Consider the following 14,458-nt stretch of genomic DNA (forward strand, 5'->3'; position numbering starts at 1 on the left):
AAGCCTTCGATCGTGTGGAGTGGGGATATCTCTTTTTTATTCTGCAGGAGTTGGGCTTTGATGGTTGGTTCCTAGATGCACTGCGATTATTATATCATGAGCCCACCGCTGTTATCGTAGCCAATAATGCTTACTCCGAGGTGTTTTCTATAACCCGTGGTACCAGACAGGGGTGCCCCCTGTCACCATTGCTCTTTCTTTTACAGCTAGAGCCGCTATTGCTGTCAATCCTGGGCACGGGGCAGATACGGGGAATTCGCATGCACCATGAAATTCTTAAATATGTAGCTTTTGCTGATGATGTGATGCTCTTTTTGTCTCGACCCCAGCGCTCTTTGCCTCCCTTACTGAAGCTTTTTGCGGAGTTTGGTGGCTTCGCGGGCCTTCGCCTTAATCCTACTAAGTCTGAGGCATTGGCCTTTCCGGCTACCCTTAGAGAGGGCTGGCAAGGTGATTTTCCTTTAAAGTGGGCTGATGGCTCCCTTCGATATTTGGGGGTGACCCTTACATCTCCGCCCACTAACCTTTATGTGGCTAATGTTAAGCCTTTACTGCAAGTGACCTTGGATAAACTCCGCACTTGGCGAGGCTTGCCTCTCTCCCTCAGTGGCCGTCTTAATTTATTTAAGATGGTCCTCTTACCAAGGTGGCTGTTCCTTTTACAGAACTTGCCGCTTTGGCTTAGCTGTCAGGATATTAGATCCATTGACAAAGCTTTACGTGTTTTTTTATGGCAGGGAGGTAAGGCGCGCATATCATTGAGGGATCTTCGGGAGCGCTGGGGGGAGGGAGGATTGGGAGTTCCGGACATGCGACTTTATAATCTGGCATGCAATCTCCGCATTATCAGGGACTGGATGCTAGATCAGTCTACCTATGTCCACATTACCGCGGAGTCGGCTGTGGCGGTGCCTTTTGCTCTTTCTTATGTTGTACAGGCGCCCGCCCGGGAGCTCCCTTCCGTATTACTCCATTCTTCAGTTGTTACCCCGATAAGAGCTGCGTGGCGCCTGGTCACCCAGTTGTTGCAGATGCCTAGGTTGTGTGTGCCCCTGCTGCCTATCCAGGGGAATGGTGCCTTTATCCCGGGCTCCCAGACCAAGGGGTTTCACGATTGGCGGGCGCAGAACCTTACTCGTCTGGGCCAGGTAATCAATGACGATGGTCAGTTGCTCTCTTTTGCTGATCTGCGAACTAGGTTTGGGTTGAATAATTCACATGTCTTTCCATACCTTCAACTTAAGCATTACTTTCAGTCCCTACCGTTGGACCCGGGCCCGGTGGAGGTTCTTACCTCCTTAGATAAGGTGTTGCGGTTTAATGTCCAGAAGGGCCCCACGGTGTCTCAGTATTACAAGTGTTTAAAAAGTATTACGAGAATTGAACCATATGCAGTCCTGCTTGAACGTTGGAATAGAGATGGGATATTTGCTCTTACCATCCCCATATTACAAGCAAGCTTTGGACGTATTAATCACATTACTGTTAATATGTACTACAGAGAGATGCATTTTAAGTTCCTGCGGAGGGCTTATGTCTCCACGCAATTGGCTCACCGCTCGGGGCTGGCCCAGAGTGGAATTTGTGGTAAATGTCATGGAGCTATTGGGCATCTCTCTCACGCCTTTTGGGCTTGCCCCAGGGTCCGTGGATTCTGGGGTCGAGTCGCCTCTTATCTAATGGATCTTTTGGGGGTTAGATTGCCTATCACGCCACTACTTTTCCTTTTTGGGCATTTCCCACGGGTATCCTTGAAGCAGGATCCCCGTTATTTTATACACAAGGCTTGCTTGGTGAGGAAGAAGGTTATCTTATTGTACTGGCGGGATGCGGGTCCCCCCTCTTTTTGGACTTGGCGTAACCAGTTGCATCACTTGTTACGAATGGAGGAACTGGGCTCCCGCATGGATCCTCGTGCCCGTAAGAGATTCCTATTGATTTGGGACCCCTATCTGCAATCACTATCGCATCGCTCCAGAAGTTTGGTCATCAACGATTGCTGAAGTTGTTGTGGACTCCACCGCTCTTGCAGGTTCGCCTTGTACATTGGATGTATTGCCGAGATACGCGTGCATGGACTCTGACCTTGGACATTTATCCTTCATGGCGGGGGGAGGGGGGGGGGGCTGAGGGGGGGGAAAGGGGTACTGTTGAAGTTTGTGTAATGTGAACAATGTTCTTACAAGGTCTGTGTGGAGGTAAGTGTGCCACCTCTCCAGATCACTGTCTTGGTTCTTTATTTGACTATGTTGTTTGCATTATAATAATAAAAACCGTTTGAAACAAAAAAAAAAAGATTATAATTTTGTAATTCATTGTATTTTAAATGTGCATTGATATTTACTGTAAACCGATGTGATGATTCATACGAACGTTGGTATATAAAAACAAATAAATAAATAAATACTTCTCTAGCCTATGTTAGAGTTTGGAGGGTCTTTGAGGCCTGGTGTTCTGAGCAAGGTACTCAAATGCTCAAGGTGGATATTCTGTTGATTCTGGAATTTTTACAGGACAGCTTGCATAAGAGTTTGGCCCTTAACACCTTGAAGGCTTAAGTTGCAGCCCTAGTTTGTTACAGAGGAAGAATTAATGAAGGGCCTTTGTCGTCCCATCCGGATGTGTCCCATTTTCTGCAGGGAGTTAAGCATTTTTGCCTCCTGTTGTGGATTCCATTATTTCTGTGGGACCTTAACTTGGTCCTCGAGTTTTTGGCAGGTCCAACTTTTCGATTGCTGAATACTCTTTCCTTGTGGCTGCTTACCTTGAAGACAGTTGTTTTTCTGGTAGCAATCTGTTCGGCATGTCGGATCTCTGAGCTGCAGGCTCTTTCCTGCCATGAGCCTTTTCTCCATATGATTCCAGGTGCGGTTCAACTTTGGACTGTGCCCTCCTTTTTGCCCAAAGCGGTTTCAGACTTTCATTTGAATCAGTCCATTTCTCTGCCTGCTTTGGACAGAGTCAGAGATGAAGCTGAGTTCTTCCTATTGTGGTCCTTGGACTTCGCTTCATTTGCTGCGGTACTCGGACATGATTAAGACTGTTCAGAAGTCTGACTGCCTGTTTGTGTTCCATGATGGAGGTAAGCAGAGAGCACTGGCAACGTGGGCAACGATTGCCCACTGGGTTAAGAAAGTCATTACAGCAGCCTGTGTGGCTGCTGAGGTTGCCTTACCGAAATACATTAGACTGCATTCCATGAGGGGTCAGGCGGTATCGTGGGTGGAGCTTTATTTGTTGTCACCTGCTGAAATTTGCCGAACGGTGACATGGTCATCTTTGTACACCTTCTCCATGTATTACTGTTCGGATGTTAGGGCTAGGGAGGACGCCGTGTTTGCGGGGGCGGTATTGACTGGATTACCAGCAGCCTCCTGCCCTTTTCAAGATTAGCTTTGGTACATCCCGGGATTGACCTGCCCGCACGCTAAGGAAGAAGAAATTACTACTTGCCTGATATTTCCTTTCCTTTAGTAAGGGCAGGTCAATCCCACACCTGCCCTTGGCTTACAATGTTTGAATTGTGGTTAGCCTTTCTTCGGGTGAGCTATTCAGAGTATGTTTCCTGCGAGTCGTTGAAAACTGATAAGTGGCTTCTCTAGCCCAGAGTTTGCTAGATATGTTTCTTCTTTTGGCTAAGCTGAGTGTTCCTGTTTGTTGAGAAACATGAAGGGTTGGCTGTTGATAATAATGTTCAAGTGTAATCAGTTTTGTTCACAGTTTGGCTTTTCCAGTGAATACTGGTAGGCTGATATCGGGATGGGACTATTTAGCCATGAGACAGCTTTTGCTCTGTCTCCATCTGCTGGCAGAGGTGCATAACCCACTCATTGGGATTGACCTGCCTTTACTAAAGGAAAGAAAATTATCAGGTAAGTAATAATTTCTTCATAATATATTTACATACATTTGGTCTAAGAAACATATTAATTTGCATATTATGTTTACCCTAAAAATCCAGGCTAGTTTGCAGCCATTGAAAACTGGGGTTACACACCCTGTATTAGTGTAACTAGTGTTTTGTTTTTTTTTTCAAGCAGTGGAGAATTTTTTTTTAGTATGCAGTATGTCAATTTTTTTTTTTTTAGATATTTTTGTGTAACAGTTTTTTCAAGTGCTTTTTGCTTCTATAAATTTACAGCTTAGTGGGAGTCATTCTACTAATTGCTCAGTTATCATCTCCTCAGCACATGGAACTTTGGGTCCAAATGAAGAGGTTAAGTTGATTATAGAGCTGACAACATATACTCTGGTAAGTTACAGAAGATCACAATGTCCATCTAGTCTGCCTATTGCTAATGCATTGCCACACAACATACCCAATATCAGGCTTTTTCCACACATTCTCACATCTAGGGATCCTCTGTGTTTATCCCATGCTTGCTTTCTTGTATTGTTTTGCTGTTTAGGCTTCTACCTCCTCCATGAAGAGGCTGGTTCTTGTATTTAGCACCATTTCTGTGAAGAAATATTTCTGCTTCTTCTTCAGCCAGTATGTAATATCAAGAAGTAGTGAAAGATAATAGATTATTTTGTTTCTGATGGACTAATTTGCAAACTATACCTAAAATAGAATCCAGGAAATTATTTAAAAAAAACCCAATAACAAACATATAAATAACTAGCAGAGACAAGTGACACCACACTCATATGCAAGTGAAAAGAATGCTCATTTATAGGCCAACTATCCCAGAACTTTTTCAAATGGAATTTGAGGTATATTTTTTAATCATATCACACTCATAAAGACACTTGGAAAAACATGGTGAATTCAAAAACTGTCAACTAAAAAGTGATACCAAAAAAGTGAAAATGATCTTTTACTTACCATTTGAACAAATCTTTTTTCATTTTTAGAAGCTTCTTCAGAAAGAAATGTGCATTTTTTTTATTTTACCAATGAAAAACTCTAATAAGACAACCCAATTGTTTCTAATTAAATGGATCACTTATCTTAGAGAAGGAAACATTTCACTGCGATAGAACTTCTATAGTTCTTCAGCTTATAAAGAAAGAAAAGTTTGATTACAACATTTCTAGTCCTTCAGCCTGACCAGTCCAGATGCATGGGTTTCTGCCTTAGCTGGAGACAGAGACTAACACACTTGCTGATGTTAGCCTATATAGGTTCTGCCTGGCAGCATATGGCAGGCAAGCATCCTGTGCTGTGAGCTGAGGCCTGGTTAGACCTGGTGAAGAACACAGAAATTTCGATGGGCAGCTCTTCAAGTGAAGGTCTTGTACTTCCTCCTTCAGTTGAGTCCAGCTAGTGGACTTGGGGGTCTTCCAATTATAGGAACAGGGTTATTCCATCGAGCCTCTGCATCCTGGCATACTGGTCCCCAGCTCCATTGATGCATGCAACACATTTAAAGCTGCAACAATCTTTGAGGAGACCTGAAGATGATTCATTACACTTGCCTTCCTCCATACTGGCATCCTTATCTTCTTCTTGCCTCCTCAATTGCAGACTTCATTTGGAGGCTTCGAATCTGATATGATCAATTGTACCTCTGGGTTTTATGTGTCTGCTAACTCAGTTTTGGGCCCCTTCCAGGAGTCCACTAGGGACTTCGCAGGAGGATGACCATACTGGTATTACAGGAGGATGTGTTTTCCCTAACTCTAGGTTAGAGGCTAGGCATGTGCAAAGGTAAAATTGTTGTTTCTATGTCTTTATTCGTTTTGTAGGTCACCTCCATTTGTTTCATTAATTTCAAACCACAAAAAAAATGTGTTTCATTTGCTTATTCGTTTCCCATTAAAATAAGTGGGGGAAGCAAGCAACCTATTTTGAACTTCAAAACTGGGGTTTTCTAATCAATTCTAATGAAACTTATAGGTAGATAACATTGGAAGGGGGAAGAGAACTCCAAGGCAGCAAGACTGTAGCAAAGTAGCACCAAAAGTGATATGAATAGCATAAAATACTGTAAAGGGTCAAAAGGGTGTCAGGAGCTCCTCCAAGTCACTGAGAGGGGAGCAGAGCAACATCAAGAATGTCAAGAACACTCCAAGGCTTAAAAGGGTGGGCACCTACATCTCACCTTTTCCTTTAAAATTCAAAGGAAATCCTTACGTAGTGAATTAGGTAAAAGTATGTTAGCAAAATTGGGTAAGCAATGAATACAGCAACAGCAACATATCAAAAGCTTTATTAACAACACAGTGAAAGAATGTTTCTTCAAACTTCAAGTCCTAAAAAGACTCAGACCCCTACTCCACCCCCAGGATTTCAGATCAGTTTTGCAAGCAATCATATTCTCTAAAATGGATTACTGCAATTCTCTTTTACTCGGTCTCCCAGCTATCTCTCTAAGACCTTTACAATTGCTACAAAATGCCACTGCGAGGATCCTAACTAAAGCAAAAAAAAGGGACCACATCACTCCAATCCTAAAGAATCTCCATTGGCTTCCTATAAAATATAGAATACTCTACAAAGCTCTAGTAACCATACACAAAGCTATCTACAATACCTCACACCTCGATCTCAGGATCCCACTGCAGCTACATTCATCATCATGCCCATTGAGATCAGCACAAAAAGGCTCGCTAAAAGCCCCCTCAATCAAAATATCCTCAAACAAGAGAGCCTTCTCCACAGCCGGCCCCAAACAATAGAACTCTCTCCCTTCAGACCTTAGGCTTGAACAATGCCCAATAAACTTCAAAAAAAAGACTCAAAACCTGGCTTTTCACCCAAGCACACGCCTGAATCGTCTTCACTAACAATATCCAGTCTGGTTCTACACACCATGTGTCCCACTATACTACATTATAACCCCAGAAACAAATTCAATCTTCTCCTGCCTAAGACAGACTACATGTTACATGACCGATCCTAATCACTAGAAGGTTAGATTTCATTATGCTAGATTCCAGTAAGTTAAAATGTTATTTTCTCTTAATGTTCTATGCAATTCAACGTAATTTAATATATTTTTCAGTGATTTAAATTGTTGTCTCTCATAATGTTCTATGCAATTTTAATGTTAATTTATTTAATTCTCTCCCAGTTCTCACTGCCTTGTTCTATGTAAGACATTCATGTTATGTCATCCCAAAGTTAAATGTAAACCGAAGTGATTGATAACATTGTTACCAGAACCTCGGGATATAAAAAATGTTAAATAAATAAATAATAAATAAATATTAAAATAACAATATAAAGTAATAGAATGAGAATAGTCTTTCTGAGACCTAGAGCCAGGAGATGTTTTGAAATTGTGCATGTGTTCAGTGATGGTTGCATTAAGGAAGGAGTATTTTCTAGACATGATGTGGTGCAGAATGAATGTTTGATTGCAATATGAGTATTTCCCTATCCGGAGTCCTGTGATACTGTCATTATTATATTCCAACAAAAAACAGCGTTCTCTTGTACCCTACTATCCAAATGCATTACTGAGTATTTGACTGGTGAATTTATAAAGACCCCTCTGTAAGTCCACGGGTAAGTAGTCCATCCTGATAGGTTAAAAAGAACTGCATGCATCAATAGTCCTTCTCTGGAATGGGTTGGCATCTGCATGCAAACCCAGCAATCTGTTTGGTTCAATAGTTGTGATAAAGTCTGTGCATCGGTAATGTACATATTGGATTGCCAATAGTTCTTGTTCAGACATCGCCATGGCAGGAGGGAGAATGCAGAATAAGAAGATGCACATCACAATTGTCAATGAATTGGCGTTCAAGCAAGAAAATGCAGCAAGCAAAAAGTTCTCTGGAGTTTTTTTTTCCAAGTCCCTGCTGTTCCAGGAGCTGTGTGGATTGGGGGTTGTGAAGACTCAGGGAGAAGTTTGGAATCAGATTCTGCAGTCCTTGGTGCCACGCCATCTCTCTACGGCTTAGCACAATGACTCGGAACCCAGACTGGACCTGAGAGAGCAAGCACAGTAGCATATCAATATAAAAATATCATCAATAACGCTAAAAAGGAATTCTTCTCCAAAAAAATCTCCAACTATCACCATAATCCTAGAATGTTATTCACAATAATTCAGAAACTTACCAAAACCACCAAAGAACCATCATGCACCAAACATGGAAGCAATGATTTTGCTGATTTCTTTAATGACAAAATTTCTCTTCTAATCCAATCCAAATTAACCAATAACATCCAAGACACCAACCTCAACAACAAAACAACTTCATCATGGTCAAACTTTGATACTACCTCTACCATTGAAACTCAATCAATAATAAAAAAAATGAACCCAGCCAGCCACCCACTCGATGCCATCCCGATAACAACCCTCAAATCAATCGAACCTACCATATCAAAAACTATCACCAAAATTGTCAACCTTTCACTGAAAGAAGGCAACTACCCCAAATGCCTCAAATCCGCCATCGTCAAACCAATACTTAAGAAAAACAACCTTGATCCTGAAAACCTTAACAACTACCGTCCTATTTCAAATCTATCTTTCCTAGCAAAAACTATTGAAAAAGTTGTTCACACTCAACTAGACGACTACCTGGAGACAAACAACATCCTCTCTCCATCCCAATACGGTTTTAGAAAAAACCTAAACACAGAATCGCTCCTCATCTCTTTAAACGACATTATATTAAGAGGCTTTGACAAACAAGAAAAATTCCTACTCATTCTTCTCGACCTGTCAGCTGCCTTTGACACAGTGAACCACAAACTACTATTAGAACAACTATCCCAGATTGGTTTAACGGGCAATACTCTTCGTTGGTTTTCGTCCTACCTATCTGACCGGACTTACCAAGTCTCAGTCAATAGCAACCTATCAAAATCAATCAAGCTCAACACCGGTGTCCCCCAAGGATCAGCTCTATCAGCCACCCTTTTCAACATTTACCTCCTCCCCATCTGCCATCTACTAAATGAACACAAGATTACACACTTCCTCTATGCTGACGACATTCAGCTCCTTATTCCCATACATAACTCAATTGATGACACATACAAGAAAACCTCTGAACTACTTATCTCAATCAAAAACCAACTAAACTCCTTCAAACTCATAATCAACTTTGACAAAACCGAAATATTACTCATGGACAAAAAATCTAATCCATCTCTGACACCTCTGACAATTCCTGGCAAACATTCCATAACTATACTCCCTACAATTTATACCAGAAACCTTGGAACTACCACTGACAATGAGCTCTCTTACAAGAACCACATCACAAACAAAACCAAGGAAGGTTACCACAGACTCCTTACCCTAAGACACCTAAAACCATTCCTCAACCCCCATGATTTCAGAACTGTACTCCAACTCCTTATCTTCTCCACCTTTGACTACTGCAACTCCTTACTAATTGGATTACCTCTCTCAGCTCTCAAACCACTACAAATATTACAGAATTCAGCTGCCAGAGTCCTGACTGGTACAAAAAGAAACAAACACATCACACCAATTCTATCAGCACTTCATTGGCTACCCATCAACGCACGAATTGCTTACAAATCAATGACTATTATCCACAAAATCCTAAATAATGATAATCAAGGTCTCAACTCACTAAACATAATCCCTCAAAAGCCTACAAGAAACCTACGCTCCAACAACTCTGGCTACCTAAACATTCCTCCTATCAAGGAGGCACATCTAGCTATCACAAGAGAAAGAGCCTTCTCAATTGCCTCACCCAAAATGTGGAACACCCTACCTAAATTCTTACGAATGCAACACGACCTAAGAACATTCAAAAAGGACTTAAAAACAATATTGTTCCGCAGGTTCCTCACTGACTCTCAACCATCTAATCATACTTTCAACTGAACCCACATTTACCTATCCCTTATCTCATCCCTCTCCCCTTTTCCTACTTCCCCTCCCCCCTACCCTTTTATCTCTTCCTAGACCTGATATCCATTTGCTAAGACTGTTCAATGGTTCAAATGTCTATATTTTTCTACACATTTGTTAAGAATCTGTTTACTGTTCTTACTAATGCTCAGTTACAAGGTATTGTACACTTTTGTAAACCGTTATGATGGCTCAACCGAATAACGGTATATAAAACTCATCAAATAAATAAATAAATAAATATCCTCATACCCATGTTAACAAGGGGACAGGGCCATGCCAAACAGGGTTAGGTAACATTCTATACAAAACTGATGGTTGTGGATTGCTAATCCTGTTCCCAAAATGATTGTCTACAGCTGTGGCCTGAATGGAATGTGATATATTTAAATGATTTAAGGTAAACAGTACTAGGGGCATTTCCTGCTTTTTGTTTGTGTTTGTCAAGGGCTGTCTTAAGGGTGAGGTTGGCTCGCTCCACGATAGCTTGTCAGTGAGTGGAGTTGTAAGGGATGCCAAATATGTGTTTGATGTTCCATAGTTGACAAAATTCAGTGAAGGAATGGCTGCTGTAAGCGGGGGCCATTATCAGTTTTTAAAACAGAAGGCAATCCCATGACTGAAAAAAAACTCAGGCAAAAACTTGAACATCAAATCAAATCAACACTTTAAAACTTAAACTGAAAATTGAATCTCATACATACCAAATAACCGAGGGGCTTCCCCTTGGAAAACAGCGTCCTGTATTTGAAGGAAGAAGCAAAAAAACTGATCATTGGGCGTCCGCTGCGAATGCAGTAAATAAGGAGCCAGAGCTCTCTGCCATGACCCAACTGAGCACTTCTTGTGCAGCTGACCGATACACCATCGCTGAGTGAAAGTCGGCAGCGAAAGGTGGCCGCCGCCTACCTATGAGGACTGGAGATTCCCGAGCAGGGGGTCGCGAAATCCCTCCTCAAGGAGCCTCACACGGGGCACCAGATGTTAAAAGTGGTAACCTCTGACTAATTAACGCAATTAATACCAGCTTCAAATAGTTTAAAAGGTTTATTAATGGAGGAAAGCGTTAGTTCCTCCATGGAGAAGCAACACAAAACAAGTGGAAAATAATTCTAAGCTTGCTCAAAGATCTGATGTGCGTGCTCAGCCTTATAAGGGTTTGGGTCCGCCAATACCAGATATCTGCATAATCCATACCCATTACCTTTAATAGCCAATCAATAAATTTTAGCATGTGTGTGCGTGCTCTTACTATGGGCAGCAGCCTCTTGTTATCAGTAGCAGAGAATAAGACCAAGTTAGTTTCGTTTTCTCAGGAATTATGTCATCTGTGCTGGCTAATTCTCTGGTAAGTTTAGTTATCATAGTGTTTCATAGTGCTATCAATCCACTAGGTGTAATTCAGCGCTGGGTATTCTTACAGAACCCTATGTTTTTGTATAGATTTCAGATTGCTTAACGCTATCTCTACTTTCGATGACTACCCCATGCCGCGGGTTGAAGAATTAGTAGAGAGGCTAGGCCGGGCCCAGTATTTAACCACACTGGACCTGACCAAGGGGTATTGGCAGATTCCCTTGGGAAGGTCATCTCGAGAGAAAACAGCATTTGCTTCCCCAGCGGGGTTATTCCAATTCATGTGCATGCCTTTTGGGCTACAGGGAGCTGCGGCTACTTGTCAACGCCTCCTGAACATGGTGCTACGTCCCCATATAAGGTATATGGCGGCCTACATGGACGACGTTATTATCTACTCCACGGACTGGGAATCCCATCTGACAAGAGTAAGAGCAGTACTGAAATCCCTAAGGGGCGCCGGGTTGACTGCCAATCCAGCTAAGTGTCGGATTGCCCAACGGGAGGTTAAATACCTAGGACATCTGGTGGGTAGAGGGGTGGTGAAGCCATTACTGGATAAGGTTAAGTGCATCAGAGAGTATCCTCGGCCTGAGACCCAGTAGCATCTCCTAGCCTTTTTAGGTTTAATTGGATACTACAGACGGTTTATACCACACTTTGCGGATCTGGCCACCCCGTTGAATGATATGTTAAGGAAAGGGACCCCTAACAAGTTGCGGTGGGGAACGCTGGAGGTAGGGAGGTTTGAAAGGCTTAAACAGGCTTTGTGCTAAGATCCCATGTTAAAGGCGGTTGACTTCACGCTACCTTTCCTGCTACAGACAGATGCCTCGGGGAGTGGGTTGGGAGCAGTTCTCTCCCAAGTGGACATAGGGGAGGAACATCCGGTCCTATTCCTTAGCCGGCGGCTCTACCAACACGAAGAAAAATATGCAACTATCGAAAAAGAATGTTTGGCAGTTAAGTAGGCTATAGAATCACTGAAATACTACCTCGCGAGACGCCCCTTTGTGTTGGTGACAGACCATGCACCACTGAAGTGGTTGCACGTTATGAAATAGTCCAATGCCCGCTTAACCTGATGGTATCTTACCCTCCAAACATATCGCTTCGAGGTTAGACATAGAGCTGGCAGGGATCATGTTAACGCCGACTTCCTTTCCAGGTTAGGGGAGAAGACTGGAACTCGGGCGAGGAGTTCCAGGGTTTTTAGAAGGGGGGGGGGGTGATGCAGTACAACTTGACCCGGGGCAGAAACAGCTTGGATATAGGAAAACAGCCGCAGGTAGTACCAAACCTAGACACCAGAGGGCGAACAGGAGGGCAGCAGGAACTACAGTTCCCAGGTTCCCTGAACCGGCACCTGTCCCCTGGCCAGAGAGTGAGCAGGAACAGGTGGGGGAAACAGGGGCTGATGACTATGACTCAGCAGAGTCCATGGAACTAGAGGAAGAGGGCGTGCCAGCGTGGTGGCGTTGGCCACAAAAGCCCAGCTATTCAGAGTCAGAGGAGGAGATGGAGGTAAGCTGGGGAGAGGAAAGTCCAGCTGTTCCTCTATGGAGGTGGAATAACCAGGAGGTTGGGGGATGGTCAAATACTGTGTTTGTAAAAGGGATGTTTCAGAAATGTTGGAAGGGAAATGTTGCTTTAAATGCAGTTTTCCTAGCGTGTAGCAGATGGACTCAAAACAAGTGGGTATAGTGTGCTCGTGCTAGCAGTTGGAGACGGATCTGACGTCAGCACGGGTACATATACCCCCGTAGGAAGTGCAGCAATTCAGTAATTTCGGTCTCCAAAGCAGTTTGGAGCTACCTCACGCTCACTGAGCATTTTTCCAAATTCTAACGACTAAATTCATAGAAGAAACCTACCTGAAGACGAGCCCCACATTCCCTCCCCCAGTTGAGTTTCCCAAGGCGATTTCCGTGGTCCCTTGGAGGTAAGATCCTCGGTCCGGTGGCCGACTCGCGGCAGGGACCTAGCCCCCGAGTGTGAAGGGCTCAGGCGCGGCATAGAGGCAGCCTCGGTCCCGGCGTGGACTTGGCCCCCGAGCGAGACGAGTTCGGGCGTGGCCTAGAGGCAGCGGGTGCACCTCCTCGAGCGCGGCGATGACGGTAATCACCCTCTCCCCCCGCAGCCGGAGACCGCCCGGGTCGCAGCCGGGAAGCGCCGAAGACAAGGTAAGGCGTACATCTTTACTTGTGGTCTCCGAGGAAGCGAGGAGTAGCAGAGTCTGCCTACATGGCAACCCGCCAAGGGGGTCGCCATTTTGCCTGCTTGCTTGCCGCCGCCTTCTGCCCTGGTTCATCACTGCGCAATAGGCGCCTGTTGCTACGTGCACGTTGATAGGCGCCCGTTGCTAAGCACACATTGATAGGCACCCGTTGCTAAGCACACATTGATAGGCGCCCGTTGCTAAGCGCACGTTGATAGGCGCCCGTTCATAGGCGCCCGTTCATAGGCGCCAGTGGATAGGCGCACGTTGCTACGCGCACGTTGATACGTGCATGTGGATAGGCGCATATTGGTAGGCGCACATCTTTCGCGCATATTACAAAGCGCAGACTCCAGCTGAGTTAACAGACGAGATGGAGCGTACGAGAGCCCATGCGTCAGCAGAGCAGGCATCTCCAGAATCAGGCATAAGCCTCTGCATGCAACATCAGAGCCACACAGAGCGAGGAAGCAGACTCCCTATGTGCCCAATGTGAAGAGGCCCTGGGAGTTCCAGGCCAGGGCCCGTCACAGCCCAGCGTACTTGCCAGTTCTTCAGGGAACACCCCGGACCCAGCAGGCAGCAGTGAGCAGCCAAGGGAACCCGAGGGACCTGGTGCCCCTAAGGCCAGATCCTGCTTCGCTCTCCTGGGTGGAATTATTCAAGGGGATTCATGCCTTTGTCACAATGCAGGCTGCTCCCTGAAAGGGTCCATACGTACCGGATGACCCGGCCCCTGGACCCTCAAGGCCTAGGCACGGCCACTCGCCGCCCGGAACCCCCACTTATGGGGATTCAGATTGCCCTAAGACGACGAACCCCCCGAGGAGGGAGAACTTCCCTCGGGGATTGAACCATATCGGACCATGAGGCGCTTCTTTCTGAAAGAGGATCTCCCAGGCCTGATCGCTCAGTGCCTGTCGGAACTGGCTCTCCCGGGCCATGACGCCCTAGGGGAACCTAGAATGAACCCCCTGTTTAGAGGGCCTGCGCCAAACGACTCACCATTTTCCCCTCCTACAAGCAGCACAACAACTAATCGATCTGGAATGGAATGCACCGGAGGCCTCATTCAAAGGGGGTCGGG

At 44.6% G+C, this 14,458-nt stretch overlaps 1 protein-coding gene across 1 annotated transcript in view; it reads left to right on the forward strand.

Annotated features, from left to right (window-relative positions):
• DLEC1 (DLEC1 cilia and flagella associated protein) overlaps positions 1-14,458 on the forward strand; it is a 778,557-nt gene that overhangs the window by 485,966 nt on the left and 278,133 nt on the right. The window contains exon 25 of the mRNA XM_029587026.1: positions 4,142-4,252. Coding sequence (XP_029442886.1) covers positions 4,142-4,252 — 111 coding nt within the window. The remainder of the gene's footprint in view (positions 1-4,141; positions 4,253-14,458) is intronic.

Source organism: Rhinatrema bivittatum, chromosome 2 (genome assembly GCF_901001135.1).
Source record: "Rhinatrema bivittatum chromosome 2, aRhiBiv1.1, whole genome shotgun sequence".
Lineage (NCBI taxonomy): Eukaryota > Metazoa > Chordata > Amphibia > Gymnophiona > Rhinatrematidae > Rhinatrema > Rhinatrema bivittatum.